This window comes from Acipenser ruthenus, chromosome 28 (genome assembly GCF_902713425.1).
Source record: "Acipenser ruthenus chromosome 28, fAciRut3.2 maternal haplotype, whole genome shotgun sequence".
Taxonomy (NCBI): Eukaryota; Metazoa; Chordata; class Actinopteri; order Acipenseriformes; family Acipenseridae; genus Acipenser; species Acipenser ruthenus.
The window spans coordinates 16786455-16812038 of record NC_081216.1 but is presented as its reverse complement, the minus strand read 5'-3'; the positions used below and the strand labels follow the sequence as shown (position 1 = coordinate 16812038).

The following is a 25584-nucleotide window of genomic DNA, read 5'->3' as shown; positions in this document are numbered from 1 at the left end:
AGTTATCAAAGTTGGTGTCCTGGGGATGGGGGAACACTGTTGTTCACAACCCCGAGGACCAACTGCAGCTGATGCAATCACTGCTTGCTACAGTCTCAAAGGCACCTCACATTCAATTAAATGTATATATACATACAAGATACACACATAACACATAAGATATAAAGTTCGCTAGAATTCAATAATTTTCCTCTTCACTCTGAAAATCAGTTTTCAATGGTTATAATACATGTGTACACCTGCTATCTACACCCTCAATCTGAAGAATAATACAAGGATACAGCACAGAATGCAATACTGATATTGTTATGGTTCTAGTCTTTAAAATGATACTATAAATGGAAAAAGGCTAAATTTAAGTTACCATTGAAATTGTAACTTTAGCAAAAACACAGATAAAAAAATCTGCCTCACCTTTGTCGGGACAGATTTGTTGGTACAATAATTTTGCCTTCGTGACCAGCATGCCACTTATAGCAGTGCCTATCTAGTTGCATTGCACGCATAGTTGAGTTGAGTGATTTGCATACTTCCGACTTAAAGTGGGGTGTTCAGTAGACGGGTCAGTTCGTAAGTTTGGTGTTCGTAACTCTGAGGTGCTACTAGATCAAGCAGATGACTTACTGTATCCAGTTCTGAAGAAACTTGCACTCTTCTAGTCAGCCTCTGTTTATTTTATAAATTAACAATTTCCCCTTTTCTTGCACGCACAGAGCCTGACATCATCAGCAGCCTCAATGTCACTAGTGTCAACACAACATCCATATCTCTCAGCTGGACTAAACCACAAGGCAATAGCACCTCCTATAGAGTACAGGTACAGGGGACTGGAGTGGACAGAAATCTGACAGCAAACAGCGAATCCATTACTGTGACTGATCTGACAGCTGGGTCTTTGTACACCTTCAGTGTCACTGCACGGGCTGCAGATAACTTGACAGACGGAGACTCTGTTAATAAATCTATATTGACGAGTGAGTACTGTAGATATTTTTCTAAATTTAGAACACTGTAGTCCCCCCCTGCTTCTTAACATGCTTTGAAACGTTTGATTTGTTCAACGTATTCATACAGGTAATATTCAGACATTCCTATTGCTCATTTCGCCCATATTTAAAGCATAATCACATGGAACCGAATTGTTTTGTCTCTAAAAGGAAGTGATGGCATGGGGAAGGCCTGTTTAAACACAGGTGTCACATACCTAGACTAAGGGCCGTATGATGACACAGGGTCTGTGTATAGAATAGTAAACAACCTTCAATCGGATAAATGGTTAAAAAAACATGAATGTGTTAGTGAACCCTGACTGAACCTGACGCTGTGAAAGATGTGAATGTGACCAACATCAAACCAGCATCAGTGTTGATGAGCTGGGGCCCACTTAAAACCACTGATCCAGTTGTGACGAGACGTGCTCTATACTGCAGTCTTTTCATTAGCTTTTATTTATTTTTTATATGAACGATTTCCCTTTTCTTGCACGCACAGCGTCTGACACAGTTACCACTGCAGACCCTGTAATCAATGTAAATGGTTTTCTATAAAATAATATGCAGTTAATTCAAAAGAAAATGTTGTTTATATATTGCCCCCTTTCTTGCACGCACAGAGCCTGACATCATCAGCAGCCTCAATGTCACTAGTGTCAACACCACATCCATATCTCTCAGCTGGACTAAACCACAAGGCAATAGCACCTCCTATAGAGTACAGGTACAGGGGACTGGAGTGGACAGAAATCTGACAGCAAACAGCGAATCCATTACTGTGACTGATCTGACAGCTGGGTCTTTGTACACCTTCAGTGTCACTGCACGGGCTGCAGATAACTTGACAGAAGGAGACACTGTTACCATTATCAAATATACAAGTAAGTGTTTAAAACAGGACAGATTGTGTAATTGCTTGACTAATCTGTGGGTATAGCTCTGCTGTGCCAGGTGGGTAATTCAGTGACTCTGCACACATTACCCAAGGCTCTGAGATGGTGACATTGTAGATCATGCCAGGTATAACTTCTTTCCTTTGTCTTTTCAATGTGAAACAGTTTCCTGTACGAACTCTGGGCCTCCCTCGCTCAGAGGATATGAGTTGGTTTTACTATGAAGGCTGTTTGTAAACCAGGGATTATAAATTGACATCAAAAATGTTATGCCAAGAGGAAAGGAGATATCGTGAAGTCAACCATACGTCACAGTTTTGAGTTTTAAAATACGGTCGAACCTTGGAGTTACGAACACCTTGGGTATGCAGATTGTTCATACGTGTGAAATGCCCGTAATTCTTGTAGTGGATTTACTCTCCTCTATCCAAAGAGACTCAGGATTCAGGTTGATTATCCAGATATTTTAATCAATGTATACAAGGGATGAGTCCACAAGAGACTGTTAACACAAGTGGTTTTACAGTTGATATTTATACAGTTTGTACAAGCTGGAAAGTAGGGTGTGACTGGTGTCTGTGTTACCAGAAAGTTCAGTAGAACAATGGGATGGCCAGTAGCACAAGAATTGTCCTGGGCAGTTCTTTCCTGGGGCCAGGGTGTAAATCCTTTGATTTGATAGGGTGTCGACTGTGGTGTAACTTCTCTCCTGTCTCAGGCAATCCTTCGTTATCACAGCACAAGATAGAATCAGAACAGAGACAGACTCAGAGTTATCAAAGTTGGTGTCCTGGGGATGGGGGAACACTGTTGTTCACAACCCCGAGGACCAACTGCAGCTGATGCAATCACTGCTTGCTACAGTCTCAAAGGCACCTCACATTCAATTAAATGTATATATACATACAAGATACACACATAACACATAAGATATAAAGTTCGCTAGAATTCAATAATTTTCCTCTTCACTCTGAAAATCAGTTTTCAATGGTTATAATACATGTGTACACCTGCTATCTACACCCTCAATCTGAAGAATAATACAAGGATACAGCATAGAATGCAATACTGATATTGTTATGGTTCTAGTCTTTAAAATGATACTATAAATGGAAAAAGGCTAAATTTAAGTTACCATTGAAATTGTAACTTTAGCAAAAACACAGATAAAAAAATCTGCCTCACCTTTGTCGGGACAGATTTGTTGGTACAATAATTTTGCCTTCGTGACCAGCATGCCACTTATAGCAGTGCCTATCTAGTTGCATTGCACGCATAGTTGAGTTGAGTGATTTGCATACTTCCGACTTAAAGTGGGGTGTTCAGTAGACGGGTCAGTTCGTAAGTTTGGTGTTCGTAACTCTGAGGTGCTACTAGATCAAGCAGATGACTTACTGTATCCAGTTCTGAAGAAACTTGCACTCTTCTAGTCAGCCTCTGTTTATTTTATAAATTAACAATTTCCCCTTTTCTTGCACGCACAGAGCCTGACATCATCAGCAGCCTCAATGTCACTAGTGTCAACACAACATCCATATCTCTCAGCTGGACTAAACCACAAGGCAATAGCACCTCCTATAGAGTACAGGTACAGGGGACTGGAGTGGACAGAAATCTGACAGCAAACAGCGAATCCATTACTGTGACTAATCTGACAGCTGGGTCTTTCTACATGTTCAGTGTCACTGCACGGGCTGCAGATAACTTGACAGACGGAGACTCTGTTAATAAATCTATATTGACGAGTGAGTACTGTAGATATTTTTCTAAATTTAGAACACTGTAGTCCCCCCCTGCTTCTTAACATGCTTTGAAACGTTTGATTTGTACAACGTATTCATACAGGTAATATTCAGACATTCCTATTGCTCATTTCGCCCATATTTAAAGCATAATCACATGGAACCGAATTGTTTTGTCTCTAAAAGGAAGTGATGGCGTGGGGAAGGCCTGGTTAAACACAGGTGTCACATACCTAGACTAAGGGCCGTATGATGACACAGGGTCTGTGTATAGAATAGCAAACAACCTTCAATTGGATAAATGGTTAAAAAAACATGAATGTGTTAGTGAACCCTGACTGAACCTGACGCTGTGAAAGATGTGAATGTGACCAACATCAAACCAGCATCAGTGTTGATGAGCTGGGGCCCACTTAAAACCACTGATCCGGTTGTGACGAGACGTGCTCTATACTGCAGTCTTTTCATTAGCTTTTATTTATTTTTTATATGAACGATTTCCCTTTTCTTGCACGCACAGCGTCTGACACAGTTACCACTGCAGACCCTGTAATCAATGTAAATGGTTTTCTATAAAATAATATGCAGTTAATTCAAAAGAAAATGTTGTTTATATATTGCCCCCTTTCTTGCACGCACAGAGCCTGACATCATCAGCAGCCTCAATGTCACTAGTGTCAACACCACATCCATATCTCTCAGCTGGACTAAACCACAAGGCAATAGCACCTCCTATAGAGTACAGGTACAGGGGACTGGAGTGGACAGAAATCTGACAGCAAACAGCGAATCCATTACTGTGACTGATCTGACAGCTGGGTCTTTGTACACCTTCAGTGTCACTGCACGGGCTGCAGATAACTTAACAGAAGGAGGCACTGTTACCATTATCAAATATACAAGTAAGTGTTTAAAACAGGACAGATTGTGTAATTGCTTGACTAATCTGTGGATATAGCTCTGCTGTGCCAGGTGGGTAATTCAGTGACTCTGCACACATTACCCAAGGCTCTGAGATGGTGACATTGTAGATCATGCCAGGTATAATTTGTTTCCTTTGTCTTTTCAATTTGAAACAGTTTCCTGTGCGAACTCTGGGCCTCCCTCGATCAGAGCCTATGAGTTGGTTTTACTATGAAGGCTGTTTGTAAACCAGGCATTATAAATTAACATAAAAATGTTATCCCAAGAGGAAAGGAGATATCGTGAAGTCAACCATACGTCACAGTTTTGAGTTTTAAAATACAGTCGAACCTTGGAGTTACGAACACCTTGGGTATGCAGGTTGTTCATAAGTGTGAAATGCCCGTAACTCTGAAAATCAGATTTCAATGGTTTAATATATGTGTACACCTGCTATCTACACCCTCAATCTGAAGAATAATACAAGGATACAGCACAGTATGCAATACTCATATTGTTATGGTTCTAGTCTTTAAAATGATACTATAAATGGAAAAAGGCTAAATTTAAGATACCATTGAAATAGTAACTGTAGCAAAAACACAGATAAAAAAATCTGCCTCACCTTTGTCGGGACAGATTTGTTGGTACAATAATTTTGCCTTTGTGACCAGCATGCCACTTATAGCAGTGCCTATCTAGTTGCATTGCACGCATAGTTGAGTTGAGTGATTTGCATACTTCCGACTAAAAGTGGGGTGTTCAGTAGATGGGTCTGTTTGTAAGTTTGGTGTTCGTAACTCTGGGTTCTACTAGATCCAGCAGATGACTTACTGTATCCAGTTCTGAAGAAACTTGCACTCTTCTAGTCAGCCTCTGTTTATTTGATAAATTAACGATTTCCCCCTTTCTTGCACGCACAGAGCCTGACATCATCAGCAGCCTCAATGTCACTAGTGTCAACACAACATCCATATCTCTCAGCTGGACTAAACCACAAGGCAATAGCACCTCCTATAGAGTACAGGTACAGGGGACTGGAGTGGACAGAAATCTGACAGCAAACAGCGAATCCATTACTGTGACTAATCTGACAGCTGGGTCTTTCTACACCTTCAGTGTCACTGCACGGGCTGCAGATAACTTGACAGAAGGAGACACTGTTACCATTATCAAATATACAAGTAAGTGTTTAAAACAGGACAGATTGTGTAATTGCTTGACTAATCTGTGGGTATAGCTCTGCTGTGCCAGGTGGGTAATTCAGTGACTCTGCACACATTACCCAAGGCTCTGAGATGGTGACATTGCAGATCATGCCAGGTATAACTTCTTTCCTTTGTCTTTTAAATGTGAAACAGTTTCCTGTGCGAACTCTGGGCCTCCCTCGCTCAGAGGATATGAGTTGGTTTTTCTATGAAGGCTGTTTGTAAACCAGGGATTATAAATTGACACAAAAAAATGTTATCCCAAGAGCAACGGAGATATAGTGAAGCCGACTGTATCACATATTTGAGTTTTACAAATATCTAGAAAACCACGTATCCAGTTGTGATGGAACTTGCTATACAATCTAGTCTTTTAGTCCGCTTTTGTTTATTTTATATATGAATGATTTCCCCCTTTCTTGCATGCACAAAGCCTGACATTATCAGCAGCCTCAATGTCACTAGTGTCAGCACAACATCCATATCTCTCAGCTGGACTAAACCACAAGGCAATAGCACCTCCTATAGAGTACAGGTACAGGGGACTGGACTGGACAGAAATCTGACAGAAAACAGCGAATCCATTACTGTGACTGATCTGACAGCTGGGTCTTTGTACACGTTCAGTGTCACTGCACGGGCTGCAGATAACTTGACAGACGGAGACTCTGTTAATGAATCTATATTGACGAGTGACTACTGTAGATACTTTTCTAAATTTAGATTACTGTAATCCCCCCCTGCTCCTTAACATGCTTTGAAACGTTTGATTTGTACAACGTATTCTTACAGGTAATATTCAGACATTCCTATTGCTCATTTCACCCATATTTAAAGCATAATCACATGGAACCGAATTGTTTTGTCTCTAAAAGGAAGTGATGGCGTGGGGAAGGCCTGGTTAAACACAGGTGTCACATACCTAGACTAAGGGCCGTATGATGACACAGGGTCTGTGTATAGAATAGCAAACAACCTTCAATCGGATAAATGGTTAAAAAAACATGAATGTGTTTCTGAACCCTGACTGAACCTGACGCTGTGAAAGATGTGAATGTGACCAACATCAAACCAGCATCAGTGTTGATGAGCTGGGGCCCACTTAAAACCACTGATCCAGTTGTGACGAGACGTGCTCTATACTGCAGTCTTTTCATTAGCTTTTATTTATTTTTTATATGAACGATTTCCCTTTTCTTGCACGCACAGCGTCTGACACAGTTACCACTGCAGTCCCTGTAATCAATGTAAATGGTTTTCTATAAAATAATATGCAGTTAATTCAAAAGAAAATGTTGTTTATAAGTTGCCCCCTTTCTTGCACGCACAGAGCCTGACATCATCAGCAGCCTCAATGTCACTAGTGTCAACACAACATCCATATCTCTCAGCTGGACTAAACCACAAGGCAATAGCACCTCCTATAGAGTACAGGTACAGGGGACTGGAGTGGACAGAAATCTGACAGCAAACAGCGAATCCATTACTGTGACTGATCTGACAGCTGGGTCTTTGTACACCTTCAGTGTCACTGCACGGGCTGCAGATAACTTGACAGAAGGAGACACTGTTTCCATTACCAAACATACAAGTAAGTGTTTAAAACAGGACAGGTTGTATTATTGCTAGACTGATCTGTGGGTATATCTTTGCTGTGCTATTGTTTTTATAAATTGTACTGCACATGTTGTTAATAAGTTTCCCCCTTTCTTGACTGCACAGAGCCTGACATCATCAGCAGCCTCAATGTCACTAGTGTCAACACAACATCCATATCTCTCAGCTGGACTAAACCACAAGGCAATAGCACCTCCTATAGAATACAGGTACAAGGGGCTGGAGTGAACAGAAATCTGTCAGCAAACAGCGAATCCATTACTGTGACTAATCTAACAGCTGGGTCTTTGTACACCTTCAATGTCACTGCACGGGCTGCAGATAACTTGACAGAAGGGGAATATGTGGCTAAAAGTAGCTACACAAGTAAGTAACTGAATACATTAACATGAGCAAAATCTCATTCAGTACTGCTTTTGAAGGGTCAAGATTGTTGTAATAACTGTGCCTTACAATCTATTTAAATATCTATAAAAAAAAAAAATGATAACATTTAAAGGACACATAAATACCTTTTTATTTGATTGTGTTACATGTTCCCATGTGTTGCTACAACTGTTCACGTAAGGTGTTTGTATTGTTTGATTTTTATTTTTTTTACATTTTGACCACTTTTTTAAACTTTTAAATTGCATTCCCTGCCTCAAGATGGCTTCCCATGTACCCGCATGGACCTCTCAGAACTACATTTCCCATCATCCTCCTGCTCTCATATGTAACTGAGATGGATTTACCAGTGAGCAGGAGGATGATGAGAAATGTAGTTTCCCATCATTGTCATATGTACTAATAGAAAATATGTTAATGAAAAGTATACTAATTTAAATATTTTTTGCATCTTCTTAGCGAGATCTCTATTGCAAGAGTCGTGCGACACTGTATAAATAAATAGCCGGAGTTGAGTTGTGGTTTGCTGCAGCAGAGAGTGCCCGAAGGATAATGTGTATACATGCAAGGGTGCAAGAATCAAAATAAAATTGTTTTTGTTAAACATAAACGTCATCTGTACAATGCATTGTATTTCATCTTCATTGTACCTATTTTAATACTGTTTTAATATATATATACATATATATATATATATATATATATATATATATATATATATATATATACTGTATATATATATATATATATATATATTTAACGTAACTAACAAACCAGACAGCTAAGATGTTTATCGGCAGACATAAACACACAGTTTTACACATTAAACACAGAACCGTACACACAGTACTTACAATGGTGACTTCTTGTACTGTATGTTAGAATTGACAGCTGTTTTTATCTTCTTTAACAGAACCTGAGAAAATATCCACTGTAATTCTGGTGTCGAGTGAGCCGAAAAACAGCAGCATGCTTGTGAACTGGTCTGCTCCAGCAGGAAATGTTGAAACATACGAAGTTAATATCAATGGTAGCTTTGGAGATGGTCAGACCACAAACGTAACTACCAACACAACTTCATTTCGATTTGATGGGCTGAGAGCTGGTAGGATATATAGTGCCACAGTGACAACAATCAGTGGACCTTTCAGAGTGCAATCAGGAGTTGTTCAAAATGCTACCTGTAAGTAAGAATATAGAAATACTGCATTGAAGACATTGAAAAAGACTTCCAGTTGAAATTTAGTTTTTTAAAGTATTTTCCTTTGGTATCTGCTGAAGGCATTGAAAAAGACTTCTAGTCAAAATGTTTGTCATTGAATTTATTAAGTTTCTTTTACTATTTCTAGAAATAATTGCCAAGTTAATTTTGGGTCAATATTCAAATAAGCTTTTTTTGGTTTAGGAATAAGAAAGAAGGAACTGTACCTTTTGCAATGTTTCAAAGGCAAATACATGTATTACACATTTAAACATGAGCTGTACAAAGGCATGGGATAATCAAGTTAGGTTAATGATACAATTCAAACAATCAATCAGGCTTCATCATTAATCACTGATAAAGACAGTAGCTTAAACAGTCACAGTTCTAAAAGTTCATTTTTTGTGTCACAGGACCCAGCCCGACTTTACATATGCATGGAATCAGTCCTTTAGAAATGGATTTATTTGAATCATTTACATGACAAACTGAATCAGGTTCAGATACAATATGCACTTCAATTAGATTAAAACCCCAATCCAATTCCATCTCGAAACTGGTTTACATGCAAGATGAACTGTAGAGAAGATTTTGGAATCCATTCCTTGAATAGGTGGCTTGAATTAGACAGATAGATGGAGGAATTGTTTGCTGTAGCCAGCAGGGGGGCTATTACCTGAGTCATCTTAATCAAATGCTGGAATGATCAACAGCCAAGCAATGAGGGATCTGTGAGAACATTGAGCTAAAGCTGTTACAATAACTGCAGGTGGTGATGCTTCTCTGAACTATCCATGTTTTCACTTTCAGATCCCAATGCACCTGGGAGTATTTCCAATGATTCAAAGACAACTAGCTCCATCTCATTAAGATGGGGATCGCCTGTCAGCATGGACCCCAACTCTTTCAACTTCAGTGTCACATATAGTTCTAATGCCTCCGACAGTAAAACATTGGTGACAACCAATACCAGTGTTCAGTTATCTAATCTACAGTCTGGAACTCTTTACAATATGTCAGTGGTCACTAATGGAGTGATGGGATTCCAGAGTGCAGCAGTTACACAGTCAACATCCACCAGTAAGTATTACTTCATTTTTGTGAAGGTAAACAAGAGTCAGTTTTAAGTGTATGCCAATTATTGAGATTTGGTTTCTTATCCATATGCAGGGCCCAACTTTAGCAAATGTAACGCAAACACCCCCACCATGAATATACCTTTCTTGTTTTCACAATAATTGGATGTAAATTATTTATGTAATTGGTAACATGATCTTTTAAAAAAAGTCGGTTTATTTTTAAATTAAACTGGTAGTAGAGATAATAAAATGTAGGTTGATATTACATTAAAATGTGGTACAGTAGTTATTGTTGATGTTTTAAATCTAAGCATTTTTTTTCTTTCTGTGAAGCAGCTGTGATGCTTTTACATCTAAGTTACTACAGAAATGCGGGCTGGTTGGGAGAGAATGATAGCCAGGGGGCCAGCTTCTATAAACTAGTCCAGAACTCAGTTGGGCTTCACTTTAATTTGCTGGGGAGTAAACGATGCATGAGTACTATAAAGTGTTTGTTTTGGGGTTTTTTCAGGACCCAATACAGTACAGGATCTGAAAGCAAACAGTATATCAACCACGTCCATTGAACTCAAATGGGGAAAACCTCAGGATTACAAGACAGGGTATAAATACAGAGTCCAGGCATCAAACAGCTCTGGTGGTGTTGCCTTTAATACAGTAGTTAATTCTGAGAATGCTACAGTCAGTGCACTTGAAGCAGGCACATGGTATAACCTCACTGTTACAACACTGACATCTGATTATACTGATGGAACATCCTCAGCGATCATTATCTATACAAGTGAGTTCTCATTGTATAATAACTAATTATATTGCATTGATGTAGGAAGATACAAATAAAGATTTTTCTCACTATACCAGTTTCAGTAGCCATATCTGTAAATACTGTAGGTTCAGTTGGGTCAAGAAAAAAAAACTTCTGACCAGTTGCAATCTTATATCTCTTATGCCTTCTTGCTGCAGCATACTCTTGAAAATAATTAAGAAGTTATTTTAGTCAAGGTTTATTTTTGTGTTGTTTTGAATAGCACGTAAGGGACTGATACAGTCTGTCCACCTGTGCCAGCCACATACTATAACTTCACTGTTTCAGCACTGACATTTGATAATACTGAATGATCGTCTTTATCAACAGCACACTGTACAAGTAAGAACTGTATTCTGATCCAGCTCACTAGGAGGTGCACGATATAGTTTTATTTTTTATTTTTTATTCAGGTAGAGTTGTATTACTGCAAAGTAGAGCATATTAACTATAGATATTAGCCATTATTTCAATATACATAGAAGCATTTGTCTACAGAGCCTTTATTCTCTAAGCTTTTTGCTGTGGTGTAGAAAGTGCCTTTTTCATTCAAGTTTGGAGTGGAAATCTGCAGCAAACTCCTATGTATCAGCCCATCAAAGTGTCAGATCTTCTGGTGTGACTTAAACCGAGGTGTGGATTTTAATGAAATTGTTGCATACTCTGTTTTAAGGACCCACAACAGTGACCAACTTAAAGGCAGCAGCTCTCAACAGCACAGCTGTAAATCTGACATGGGCCAGACCAGCTGATTTCAAGCCTGGATATTCTTATCGGCTTCAAACCACTGGCCCTGCAGCTCCCCAGAATGTCACGGTCACTGTGGAGAATGCCATCATCACTGGACTGACTCCCGGAACCAACTTCAGCTTCAGTGCATTCACTCGGGCAGCAGACAACACCACAGAAGGGGATCCAGCAACAACCACCAGTTACACAAGTGAGTCAACATTCTAAAAAAAAATGGAAAAACTGTCATTCAAGACTCATTTTTGGATGCAACCTGGATAAGAAATGTATGTCAAATATAAATCAAGCAAAATAGCTTAAAAGTGTGTTTCTTAAATTCAGTTATAGTGCAAAGGATTCATCAACTAACTGGTGTGGTGTGATGTAGGCCCAGATATTCGAAGCAATGCGCAATCCCCTCACAAAATTTGTGCTTCGCAAAAATGTGTGCTTTTGTCTGAAAAGCATAGATTTTTTATATTATAATATTTTATGAGTTAAGTATATATTTAATATCTTTTAGTATTACTAAGATTGTAAAATTAACACCTCCCTCCCCCCATACAAAATAACCTAGAAAACTGTCCACAAGTAAAATCGAGGTGTCAAATGGTGGTATAAACGATACTATCTTTGTGGAGTGGTTCGCTGAAAATGATAGATTGGAAACATATGAAGTTAATACAAAAAGCTTTAAGGAAAACAAAACCTATTAAAATCATATTAAATAGTAAAAGTGGTTGGAATGATCTGGTCACATTGCAAACTCAACAGGGAACAGGGCAACACAGGAAGTATCTCCTTTACTGTTTGGCTTTTAACAATGGCTAACAAACCCACCTACCATGTTTGACTCACTACAGCTGTTTAACACCACAGACTGACAAGTATCTATCTAAGGCCCTGTCCACACTACATAACCGCTCTCAAGAACCATACTAAAAAACGTTTTAATTAATCCAGCTCAAAGCGTCCACACTAAGGTACTGTTTCACATTTAGTCAGGCTCAATGCGTACAAACACTATTAAAATAGTTTGGTTACAGTTCCTAGCAGCGCTTGTGGACTGTGGGACTGAATATGACATTATCCCACCATGCACTGTATTTCATGTTTACAACGCGGCAAATATGGAGCCCATGCCCATGGAAAACATAGATCTTCTTAGCATGGACGTTATGGCTTTGTTTCTTAAAAACACAAAGTACATTTTATCATAATGTGTGGGTTTCATGTTGAACTCTGAAGTTCACCTTGACCGATTTCATCACTCCAGATATCAATGTGCCTTGATTTCGGCATCTGATCACGTCGCTCCATGATCCACCATTTCACAACAAGCCTCAGAAATTGTATACAGTATACAGTACAGCAGTATTGATAGTCGTTCTCAACTCCTTCAGCCTCCTGTTCTGAGTACTGTATTTGTAATGTCCACGCGCCAAAACATATCAGAAAGCATTTTGGGATATTGGAGGATACACAACAAAATGTGGTTCGGTATTACAGCGTCCACACTGATGACAAACTGCACTACCTGATACGATCCAATTTAGAAACAGACTCAAGACTACCCCCTGAGGTGGTCTCGAGTGCAGATCTCGAATACTGTATTAAACGCTGCGTAGTGTGGACGCTAACCGTATTCAGCACTTCTAAGCCGGTATAAAGGCATAGTGTGGACAGGGCCTTAGATTAATAAATAAGAGCACTGCTGGTACCAGGTAATTGGTTAGAAACTATAAAACATACCTTCTTCTCAGCACAGATGTGATACTGAGAAATTCAAGTCCAGAACTACACCGGATTCACTGAATTTGTGACATCACTGTTATTAATTAGAGCAGCCCTTCCTAATAAATATAATGATACCACAATACACAGAGGCACCAGCAGAAACATGTGTCTACTTCACTTAGTTTCTAGTTTAAATTTTGATTGAGCGTCTGAAGTAATGAGGGTTTCTTTTGCATCTGATTCTTTTGTTGCTTGAAAACCACAAGGGTGCAGATAAGAACTAGCTTCCAGGAATATAATATAATGTTTTTATCAGATAAAAATAAGACTTTATGGGGGTGCATAACATCTTGTACTGTATATTAAATTGACAGCTGTCTTTTCTTCTTTCACAGAACCTGAGAAAATAACCACTATAATTCTGGTGTCGAGTGAGCCGAAAAACAGCAGCATGCTTGTGAACTGGGCTGCTCCAGCAGGAAATGTTGAAACATACGAAGTTAATATCAGTAGTAGCTTTGGAGATGGTCAGACCAAAAACGTAACTACCAACACAACTTCATTTCGATTTGATGGGCTGAGAGCTGGTAGGATATATAGTGCCACAGTGACAACAATCAGTGGACCTTTCAGAGTGCAATCAGGAGTTGTTCAAAATGCTACCTGTAAGTAAGAATATAGAAATACTGCATTGAAGACATTGAAAAAGACTTCCAGTTGAAATTTTGTTTTTAAAAGTATTTTCTTTTAGTATCTGTTGAAGTCATTGGAAAAGACTTTTAGTCAAAATGTTTGTCATTAAATGTATTACGTTTATTTTAGTATTTCTAAATTTAGCGTTACTTGCCCACTAGAAATAATTGCCAAGTTAATTTGGGTCAATATTCAAATAAGCTTTTTTTGGTTTAGGAATAAGAAGGAAGGAACTGTACCTTTTGCAATGTTTCAAAGGCAAATACATGTATTACACATTTAAACATGAGCTGCACAAAGGCATGGGATAATCAAGTTAGGTTAATGATACAATTCAAACAATCAATCAGGCTTCATCATTAATCACTGATAAAGACATTAGCTTAAACAGTCACAGTTCTAAAAGTTCATTTTTTGTGTTACAGGACCCAGCCCGACTTTACATATGCATGAAATCAGTCCTTTAGAAATGGATTTATTTGAATCATTTACATGACAAACTGAATCAGGTTCAGATACAATATGCACTTCAATTAGATTAAAACCCCAATCCAATTCCATCTCGAAACTGGTTTACATGCAAGATGAACTGTAGAGAAGATTTTGGAATCCATTCCTTGAATAGGTGGCTTGAATTAGACAGATAGATGGAGGAATTGTTTGCTGTAGCCAGCAGGGGGGCTATTACCTGAGTCATCTTAATCAAACTCTGCAATGATTAACAGCCAAGCAATGAGAGATCTGTGAGAACATTGAGCTAAAGCTTTTACAATAACTGCAAGTGGTGATGCCTCTCTGAACTATCCATGTTTTCACTTTCAGATCCCAATGCACCTGGGAGTATTTCCAATGATTCAAAGACAAATAGCTCCATCTCATTAAGCTGGGGATCGCCTGTCAGCATGGACCCCAACTCTTTCAACTTCAGTGTCACATATAGTTCTAATGCCTCCGACAGTAAAACATTGGTGACAACCAATACCAATGTTCAGTTATCTAATCTACAGTCTGGAACTCTTTACAATATGTCAGTGGTCACTAATGGAGTGATGGGATTCCAGAGTGCAGCAGTTACACAGTCAACATCCACCAGTAAGTATTACTTCATTTTTCCTGTTCCAAGTGAAGGTAAACAAGAGTCAGTTTTAAGTGCATGCCAATTATTGAGATTTGCTTTCTTATCCATATGCAGGGCCCAACTTTAGCAAACATAACGTAAACACCCCCACAGTAGTTATTGTTGATGTTCTAAAAAAATATTCTGTGAAGCAGCTGTGATGCTTTTACATCTAAGTTACTACAGAAATGCGGGCTGGTTGGGAGAGAATGATAGCCTGGGGGCCAGCTTCTATAAACTAGTCCAGAACTCAATTGGGCTTCACTTTAATTTGCTGGGGAGTAAACGATGCATTTTTTTCAGGGCCCAATACAGTACAGGATCTGAACGCAAGCAGTATATCAACCACGTCCATTGAACTCAAATGGGGAAAACCTCAGGATTACAAGACAGGGTATAAATACAGAGTCCAGGGACAAAACAGCTCTGGTGGTGTTGTCTTTAATACAATAGTTAATTCTGAGAATGCTACAGTCAGTCCACTTGAAACAGGCACACGGTATAACCTCACTGTTACAACACTGACATCTGATTATACTGATGGAACATCCTCAGCGATCATTATCTATACAAGTGAGTACTCATTGTATGATAATTAATTCTATTGCATCATGATGCATTGACGTAGAAAGATATAGAGCTTATACTACGAGCATGGAGCACTGTAGTAAAGCCACAAATGAGGAATGTCAGAATAACCACGAGTTGTTCAAGAGTGAAATTAACACATTTTCATGTTGTATTCTGTTTATATAACAAGTACAGTGTATGTAAAATAAAGTGTGTTTGACATCAAACTATTAAAAAAACACAATAGTGATACATTTAGTACTAAAAGAAACTTGAATTTAAGTACATATTTGAGCCTAAATTAAACAGCTGAATTACTTTCCTTACATGAAGCTTTGAATCTGTTAATCAACGCAGCTCAATGTAAAACAGTGCAATTTGCCCAGTCATTCTCTGTTGTCGTATTTAAATCAAAATAGATTTCCAAATGAGAAACTGATGGAGATTCTTCCAAAGCTGGGCTGTGTAATCTGAATTACCCTAGAGGTTTGAATTAATAGTTACAGTTTGTGGCACAATATAGCTGCACTAACATGGTACAAGTGCGTACCAGTGTTAGGTGATACAAGTTAGGGTTAAGAGTAGTAGTAGGGATAGTATGTGTACCACAAATATCATTACATATATAATTAAGGAGGAAGGAATTAGCTAGAACATTGGTACACTGGACCTAGATTCTTGTAGTTTTGATATGATTGGTGACATCCTGCTAGAATGTCTTATTCCAGAAAAGCAACCAAAGCTCAGAGTGATTCTTTGCTTCAGTGTAATATTCGCCTGGCAGACCTTTCATTAAATTTCATAGCCTCACCCAGGTCAAACAGATAGTGTGTAATATTATGCATTGAAAATGATATAATTTATTTCCTGCAAAACTTGACTTGTAAACGCCGGTGAACTCCCCACTGCTTGTTTCTTGAGTAGGTGTGCTTCATTGCCACAAATTGCTCTCTTTTTATAAAATCTATCGTACTTCATTGTTCCTAAAATGATCTCATTGCCTTTAGTGGCTCCCAAGAACACTTTGATTTCTCAGACTGAAAAGCATAGAGCAGCATGCCTCACCTCTCAAGCACTGCTATTGTACTGGCTGGTGATGATCTCTGGCACCCAATTGAAGCAGATTTCTTGGTATTTGTAAAACTGCACTCAATTGTGTTAATACAATCTTTAGTGACTTATTAAATATCATAAGTAGGTCCCATCTGTCAAACGTTTTTCCAGTTGTGATGATACTTGGTTATGAAACTCCTCATCACAATACAAAATCTGTGGATATACTGTATTGAGTAACATGTTTATCTGTATAAATATTCCCCTAACGCCGATCTACCTTTCATGATTCTGATAGCGCTAATTGTAGATTTACAGTCGTGGTGAGGATTTATATTGAGAATATACCTTCATATACCATGAGGGCAGTGATTATTATTTAGGGAAGCAGCAAGAGGTTAGAATATATACAATTAGTCAATTACAATGCAATGTAAAAGGTTTCCACAAAGAGTTAACGGTGAGTGGTGTGATTCTTGTCTGTGCCACCAGGTGTCACTGTAACCCAAAGAATAATGAAAAGTCCCCTTGGGGAGTAATCTGAATTGGCTTGGTACACTGTATCACAGTTCATATGTTACTTGACCAGTTGACTGATATACCTTGGAAAAAGTATGGACTGCAGACAAGTATGACATTTTGTGTAAATAAACTGTTGCTCCACATATGTTAGGTCAAATAAATGTTCTTATTTGACAAAAAATCTATTTATTGTTATGTAAGACTGGATAGGGAAAGACACACATACTGTAGAAAAATACAAAGTTCTAAATGTATTGCCAAACTTATGAATAATAGGTAGCAGTGAGAGTACTGACATTAATCAAATCTTTCTACAAACACACAAAAGAATGTTAACAAATGGTGTTTATATTCCATAATGTATTGTTTTTCTCAGGACCGAATGCTGTGAAGAATCTGAACACAAGTGATGTTTCCACTTCAGATGTAGTTCTGGGATGGATTGAACCGGATGAAAAAAAAGATTACTACAGATACCTTTTAAAAACCACTGCCGAATCATCTTCCACACAGATTGCAAACATGATCTGCAATAAAACATCCTGTTCTGTGTCTAACCTGACACCAGGATCTTCTTATACTTTCACAGTGTTTACACTGACGCCTGATAACACAACCAGTGATCCTCAGTCTCTGACTCAGTGCACCAGTGAGTATGATGTTAGAACCAATTCACATGGGACTTTGTCCATCTGGTCGTACAGTACTATATGGCGAATTTCATGTTCATTTTTTTGGTCTATTTTAAATAACCACCAGTAAAGTGTTATACTCAAAATATTTTTGAAAGGAATTATTTGCTAGATTCTCAAAGCTATTTACTCCAAATCAAAAGAAAAAAATGACAAATGCAATTTTGAAATGAATAAAAAGTAACTTGTTATTTTTAAAAATCTTAGTTGTTTATTGTTTCTTGGACTCCTTGCTGAAACAAAATGTGCTCGTGACGATGTGGAGTAAATGGCTTTGAGAAATTAGGCTGTAAATTGTTTGTTTATTTAGCAGACGCCTTTATCCAAGGCAACTTACAGAGACTAGGGTGCATCAGCTGCAGAGTCACTTATAACTACATTTCACCTGAAAGACGGAGCACAAGGAGGTTAAGTGACTTGCTCAGGGTCACACAATGAGTCAGTGGCTGAGGTGGAATTTGAACCGGGGACCTCCTGGTTAGAAGCCCTTTTCTTTAACCACTGGACCACACAGCCTCCTAAATTGTGGTGATTGCAACATGGAGTAAGGATACTCCAGAACCCCTTGCTCGTCACACAGCTTACAGAATTCCAGCTCATGTCCCTGCAGAAATCTGGATCACTATGTTATTTATTATAAAATGAACTGAACTGTATTTCTTTTGTTTTGTAGCTGCTGAATCTGTACAAGTTCTTAACTGTACCGGCGAGGATAAAAAACCAATTCTAACGTTTCAGTTGGGCTGCCCCAAAGGTTCAAATAAAGGCTTTGAAATCTTGAACAACAATACAAATGCAGTGGAATATGCATCATTTTGTAATGGACAAACCACTGGACAGTACACAATGTCCAACCTGAATTATTTTACCACATACCATATTGAAATAAAGACTCTGGGATGTGGAAAAAACAGTACAGTTCTTCCAACAGATTGCCAAACTGGAAAGACAGGTAAGTGACAGCATAGAACATGGTAAAAGTCTACAGCTATGGCCAAACGTTTTGCATCACCCTAGAATTATCTAATTGTGCAGGAGCTCCCGAGTGGGTAATCCAGTAAAAGCACTCGCTAGAGTGCAGGATGCGCTGTATAGCCTGGACATCGCCGGTTCGAGTCCAGGCTATTCCACAGCCGACCGTGGACGGGAGCTCCCAGTGGGCGGTGCTCAATTGGCCGAGTGTCGTCCGGGGGGAGGGAGGGTTAGGTCGGCCAGGGTGTCCTCGGCTCACCGCGCACCAGCGACCCCTGTAGTCTGGCCGGGCGCCTGCGGGCTTGCCTGTAAGCTGCCCAGAGCTGCGTTGTCCTCCGACGCTGTAACTCTGAGGCGGCTGCACGGTGAGTCTGCAGAGTGTAAAGAAGTGGGCGGCTGACGGCACACTCTTCAGAGGACAGCGTGTGTTCATCTTCGCCCCTCCCGAGTCAGCGCAGGGGTGGTAGCGGTGAGCTGAGCCTAAAAATAATTGGGCATTTCAAATTGGGGAGAAAATAATAAAAACTAATTGGCAATGACTAAAAAAAAAAAAAAAAAAAAAAAAAGAATTATCTAATTGTGCTTCATAAAGTCGAATAAAATCTGCTGAATAATGTTACATTAACATATTAAATTACATAGTGCTTTGTAGTTTTCCATATACTTAATGAAAAACTGACAAAGATGTAAAAATGTGACATTTCAAAATCTAACATGAAAACATGGTTTCCGAAGCGTAACTCAATCAGAAGTAATCAAAAGGTGACATTTAGAGGTGGTAACGAGTAGATTTAAGCTATATAAGCATTTTTACATCGATTTTGCAACTGCAGAGCCATCATTGCAGTTCATAAGGAAGGTTTTAGCAGACAAAGTATCTTTCATCCAGAAATACAAGAAGCCTGGAAGCTGTAAAGCTGCCCCCAGGTCTGGATGCCCAGAAGCCAGCACTGCTTGCCAGGATGGGCATCAATGCCGTTCAGGTTCACATGATGTTAAATAAAAGATTAAAATGATGTTCATATAATTTTTTTTTTTAATTGTCTCATTCCTAAAATTTTAGGGTGATGCAAAACATTTGGCCATACCTGTTAATGATTCATATAATCATTCCATTATGGATTGTACAGTAGGTCTTAAACTATAGGTCTTAAAACAACATACATTATGCAAACAGGTATTTTAATGGCAGAGTTCCAATAGTATCTGTTATCTGTTACTATTATTATTATTATTATTATTATTATTATTATTATTATTATTATTATTATTATTATTATTATTATTAATCCTTTCTTTAAGACCCCCCAGAACCTCCAGCAAACACAACTGTATTATTCTACAAAATGGGTACTCATGAAACCATTACATTTGAGTTCAATTCCGCTATCTTTGACGAAAAGAATGGACCCATTACTAACTATGCTGTAATAGTCACCACCAACACAGGTAAGGTTTCATGGCAGGCACTGATGTATTTGTTTTGTAGCTGCTTCTTTGAGGCACACAAAGGGTTAAATAGCTTTTAGTTATTGTGCCCCAAAAGACAAGCTAGTTGTTGGTTCAGATTTTTAAATGACGCCTGGACTGGCTTTTCTTTAACAGGCTTTCATTTCAATTTATTTGATTTAAATCTTTTCCTCTTATTGATGTTCATGCGGCAATGGGCTTCCATTTCAATCGCAGGAGGTACAGCATTGACTTGTTTCAAAATGAGTTATTGCTTTTAGTATATTTTATTAAATGACGGTAAATGCATGAAGAGCGCTGTACGAAACTTATATTGTTATTGAAACCTTTACTGAAGGAAAACAAGTGTGTTTGTTGTATCAAAATGTGTGGGATTTAATACGTATTTTGCAAGGTTGTTGGTTAAACCCCGATAAAGTCAAATGCCACCATTATTTTCTAGTCCCTGTAGTAAAAAGAGTTTGATTGTACTTCTAAACATCTGCAATATAATGGCTGGGGTCTTCATTGTACAACTGAATTCAGATTTCAGAGGTTTGTTTTTAGGTAGGTCTAGGTATACTGTACTTTATTTATTTTTTATGTTTTATTTGTTTTGCTTTAGATCAAATTAGACCTTTAAATAGTGTTCTTGGCAAAACATATAATGACAAGGACACTCAAACTAAAAGCTATGTGGCAAAGATCATAAACAATACTGGGAGCAGAGCAGCTGAAACGAAACAAAATGTTGTCATAGGAGATGAGAGTTCTTATCAAGATTACTATAATGGAAAACTGACTCCTAAAGAAGGCTACAGGTAAGTGCAACTACTGTTGTCATGCATATAAATATAGTATATTCCAGCAATGTGTTAGAGCTATAATTTCTTATTTATCAAGAGAAATGTTGAACAGCTTTCTATATACATATATAGAGAGGGTCTTTAGTATGATTATTGTTTTTCACTTTCATTTGATTACTAACTGTTCCTTCGGGGATGCTGTGCCACACGGGGATGCTTTCTTGTGTAATTGGGAATTAAACATTTAAAGAATCAATTATTTTGTGTCCTATATTTTACTGCATTTCTGTGAAATAGCTTGTTTGAGTATGTGCATGTTATCTTTTGTAATGGTTTGTAATTTGTTCTTTCTATAGGGTCAGCATTGCAGGATTTACTAAATTAGTGATGAAGAACCAACGCATTAGTCAAGAAGAGTCCCTCATATCTTGCTCCCCCTATTCACAGATCATCTATTTATCTGAAAACCCAGGTAATAGAAACTGATAGTTTCATAATTGTAAATCCACTGAAATCTGCAAGAGAATGGCTATTGGGCTTGTGTCTGGGGAGGGGAAGCATGCATCCCTGCAGTTAAAACTACCCTTTCCTCCCAATGAAGTAAACTGAACTATCAAAGAGGAATGTACTGTAGTAAACAGACTCACAGATATTTTAGTAAAGTTATCTGGTTGGTGGCTGCTTAGTGAAAGAGTGTCTCTCGTTCATTTGTATTGAAAGAAATTGCATTTGTGTCAAACCAAGCAAGATTACAGGACAGCTTTTATAAGACATACAGTATGACAAGTGGAAGAAATTAAGTCCAGTAGTCTACCAGACTTCATATTACTACTTTATATCATTCATATTACTACTTTATATCATTCATATTACTACTTTATATCATTTGATAAAATGCAACTTTAAAACAAAAAAGACCACCATATACAGTTCTGCATAAATACACTGAAGACAAAACATGTGACTGAGTTTCTTAAGTTTTACCTTAAAAAAAGTTGAAATTGCTTATATACAGTTAATTTATGATGGCCAGAATTGCTGATAGATATATTTTCCTATTCTACAGACTCAGATAAAATAATAATAATCAAAAAAATCGTGTGGCCTATTCTGAGACAAAGATTTCCCCCAGTTAAATTGCTGATTGCAGATGTTTCTTGGTAGGATTGTACCATTCAGATAGACCAGGCAGCTTCTGGCTTTATAGCTTATGGAAAACAAAACAAAAAAAAAGATAACAAGCAAAAGCAGTAAGGAACTAGTGTAGGTGCCCCCTGTCTGAGACTGACTGACTCTTATCTTGTTCCTCTGGTCAGCTGTGATTGGAGCAGCTGTAGGTGGGACCCTGGGTGTTCTTGTGGTTCTCATTCTCATCACAGTCATTCTGTTTGTTTACTGGAAGAGGTAAGACATCATTCACACTGATTTGACCATTGCTATCACAGTCCTGTCTGAATACATTGGATGGTTGGCAAGAATAGACGGCTGTCCTTGCCAGTAACAGTTCAACTAGAGCAAGTTTTGTTTCCTGGTAGCTTACTCCCACCCCCTGATACGTACTGTAGGTCACACTTAACGTACAGCAAATAAATAACTCACAAGAACCCCTGCGTGCACCTTAGTTGTTTCTGGCTGGTTCTGTGACATTGGCACTAAGCAATGGGGTAAATACTTTGAATATCACCCAGTGTATCTGCACTATCTAACAGTGATTGGCAATGCCAAAGCCACAGCCAGAGTCATCTTTGATCTATGCTTTTCTTAAAATATTCAATAAGAGGTTAATATTGCTGGAAGACAGGACCAATGCATAACTTCAAACACCTCAAATCTGTCACCAGAAATCAATATGTAGTTGTTAATTAAACAACTTCAGAAATGTAATTTGAACATTTACTACAGAAATGTATAATTAAACAAATATAAAGCATATCTTTTTTGTTCTTGTTTTCTTCCAGACGGAGCCCAGCCAAAACCTCCGATATTCATATTCCCACCATCCGGTAATTACTTTTAATTGTCTGAAGCTGTTTTAATGCAGAAGTTTACACAAATCAGCTTTTGTCATAAGCAAGCCTGTTGATCACTTTCACCAAATGGATTGTCTAGATTGCATAGATAAATGGAGTTTATGGATCATTATTAAAGTACATATCTGCTTGTATGTCCAGAAGGATATGAGTTTTGTTCTGCAAGCAGGGCAGGGATACGCAGCTATATTTAATGCAGTCTATAGGCAGCCACTTACATAGCTTTGGAAATGTGTAGTTTAAATGTACTATATAGAAAAGATATATGATTGTTGTTCAATTGTATGATTAATTATGAAATGGTGCAACATTTTGTACATTTAAAAATGATGGGCAGTTTGCCACATTAAAACTAACTTGTGTTCTGTTTGTTCTGTATTGTTTGCAGACCCAAGACGTAAGTACATCATGTCTTATTTGTCTGTTTATCTTATGTTTTACCTATAATCATGTCTTATTTGTCTGTCTATCTTATGTTTTACCTATAATCTTGTCTTATTTGTCTGTTTATCTTATGTTTTACCTATATAGAATTCCCTTTGGGTTTTGTATCATTCATTTTTAGAAAAGCTTAAAGTATATGGTATAATTATACTGTAATGAATTTTACAGCTTTTACAGCCTTTTTATAATACAATACAATACAATACAGGATTACATTTCTATAGCCTCCTTCATGTAGGCTTTACAGAGTGCTTTACACAGTAATATTTGATATATAATAATATATTAATCAGTTAATTGAATTCCTCCTCTGGTCATTTTGTGCAGCTCCCATCCAATAAAGGTCGAACACTACGAGGCCTACTATAAGAAACAACATGCAGATTCAAACTGCGGGTTTGCAGAAGAATTTGAGGTACTGTAAAAGGATATCTTGATGCTTTAATCTTTCTTAAAACATTTCTGTGATGTTGTCCTTAGATCTTTTTAATTGATTAATTCTACAACTGAAAGTGGCTTTGAAAAGAAGGGGAGTGTGGGGCAGATATATTGTTGATTAAAAAATCCACAGTTTATGCTACAAATACACAGAAAACTGTTGATTCAGTCAGAACAATTCAAGAGAAAAGCAAATACCATTTTATTATCCAACAATCATTTTAACAATTAGTTAATTCGTGTTACACATTTCAAACATAAGGGCTTGCGATTTCAGTTTAGCATTTCATATTGTTTGTTAAAAGTAATACAATTATACATTAACATAATAAAAACAAAGTTTTCATAATTACAAATTAATTTCCATATAAACACTCGCCTTTTCATTTATTTCACATTTCTTCTAGACAGTCGGGAACAGCAGTTTCATCATCACTTAATAAATCTCCATCAATTACTGAGATTTTTAATTTCTTTTCTGGCTTTAACCATTGTTCAAACAAGCTTACAGCCCACTTAATTTTGCTTGTGTACTTCTCGATATAGCAATCGCTGGCAGTGATATTTAGGTCGTCATCTGTTTTAGGTTCAGCAAAACGATCACTAACTTTACTCTCAGTTCCTGTTTCACATTCCTTTGTTTACTGCATTTTTATTTCAACTGTCACTTTCATGTTCTACATCTAAAACATTGTCCTCGCTACTATCTTCACTTACAAGAGACACTTTTGTCTGTGTAAGTGGGATTTCAAAGTCCAATTCCGAGGAACTCATGACAACATTCCCTATGAGAGACAAACCAAAGAGCACAAACCAAATCCAATTACCAAATTAACAATCAATTGAATCTCATTATCGAACAAGTATCAATTAGGAAGAAATGTTTTAAGTGACATAAACAGCTCAGTGTTGAATCAGTAAGAAAATAATCCAATCGTTTTTACCAATTCAACACTTATGGCTGTTCATCCCTAACATAATCAACACACCTGCCATGAATATTGTTGCAGAACCTTAAAACATTTTAAAACAAAACTCCAAATAAAAAAACATACAGCAATAAAAATAAATTAAGATAAAACCACAGAGCACTATGTGAATGACCTACAAAGTTCTAGATCTAAATACTGACACTAACACTATCAATCGTAATGGTGTTTAACTGATAGGGGTATTCTATCGATCCCCTCATTACACCAGTGAACTGTCAGGGAATCTCCTCTTAGGAGTGCGTTAGCTGGGTTTTGACCATCTAGCAAGAGAAGCACCTAATTAGCAAGAAGGCTGTGTTGTCTTTCTGCTTGTATCTAAAAATATTAGTTAATCATCTGTTTTTGACTACTGGATGTTTTTCAGAATGTGGACCGGGGACGTTATGATTTATTATAGTATACTGACTACCGACTGTATTCAGAGTTACTTGTAAAACCGATCGCTGGATGTCTTTCAGTGAAGTGAAGCTGCTACTTTCTGCTGAATGGATAAATGGCTGCTTACTTTACTGT

The 25584-nt window shown here is 37.8% G+C and overlaps 1 protein-coding gene across 1 annotated transcript in view; it reads left to right on the top strand.

Annotated features, from left to right (window-relative positions):
* Positions 1-25584, top strand: part of LOC117435127 (phosphatidylinositol phosphatase PTPRQ-like) — a 42214-nt gene that overhangs the window by 9768 nt on the left and 6862 nt on the right. The window contains exons 11-34 of the mRNA XM_059002777.1: positions 714-974; positions 1613-1923; positions 2051-2118; positions 3290-3630; positions 4269-4575; positions 5515-5714; positions 7045-7329; positions 7461-7721; positions 8656-8925; positions 9754-10023; positions 10534-10803; positions 11501-11767; positions 13689-13958; positions 14809-15078; positions 15407-15676; positions 17625-17897; positions 18614-18892; positions 20215-20361; positions 20987-21182; positions 21524-21639; positions 22484-22571; positions 23126-23170; positions 23586-23594; positions 23969-24056. Coding sequence (XP_058858760.1) covers positions 714-974; positions 1613-1923; positions 2051-2118; positions 3290-3630; positions 4269-4575; positions 5515-5714; positions 7045-7329; positions 7461-7721; positions 8656-8925; positions 9754-10023; positions 10534-10803; positions 11501-11767; positions 13689-13958; positions 14809-15078; positions 15407-15676; positions 17625-17897; positions 18614-18892; positions 20215-20361; positions 20987-21182; positions 21524-21639; positions 22484-22571; positions 23126-23170; positions 23586-23594; positions 23969-24056 — 5162 coding nt within the window. The remainder of the gene's footprint in view (positions 1-713; positions 975-1612; positions 1924-2050; positions 2119-3289; positions 3631-4268; positions 4576-5514; positions 5715-7044; positions 7330-7460; positions 7722-8655; positions 8926-9753; positions 10024-10533; positions 10804-11500; positions 11768-13688; positions 13959-14808; positions 15079-15406; positions 15677-17624; positions 17898-18613; positions 18893-20214; positions 20362-20986; positions 21183-21523; positions 21640-22483; positions 22572-23125; positions 23171-23585; positions 23595-23968; positions 24057-25584) is intronic.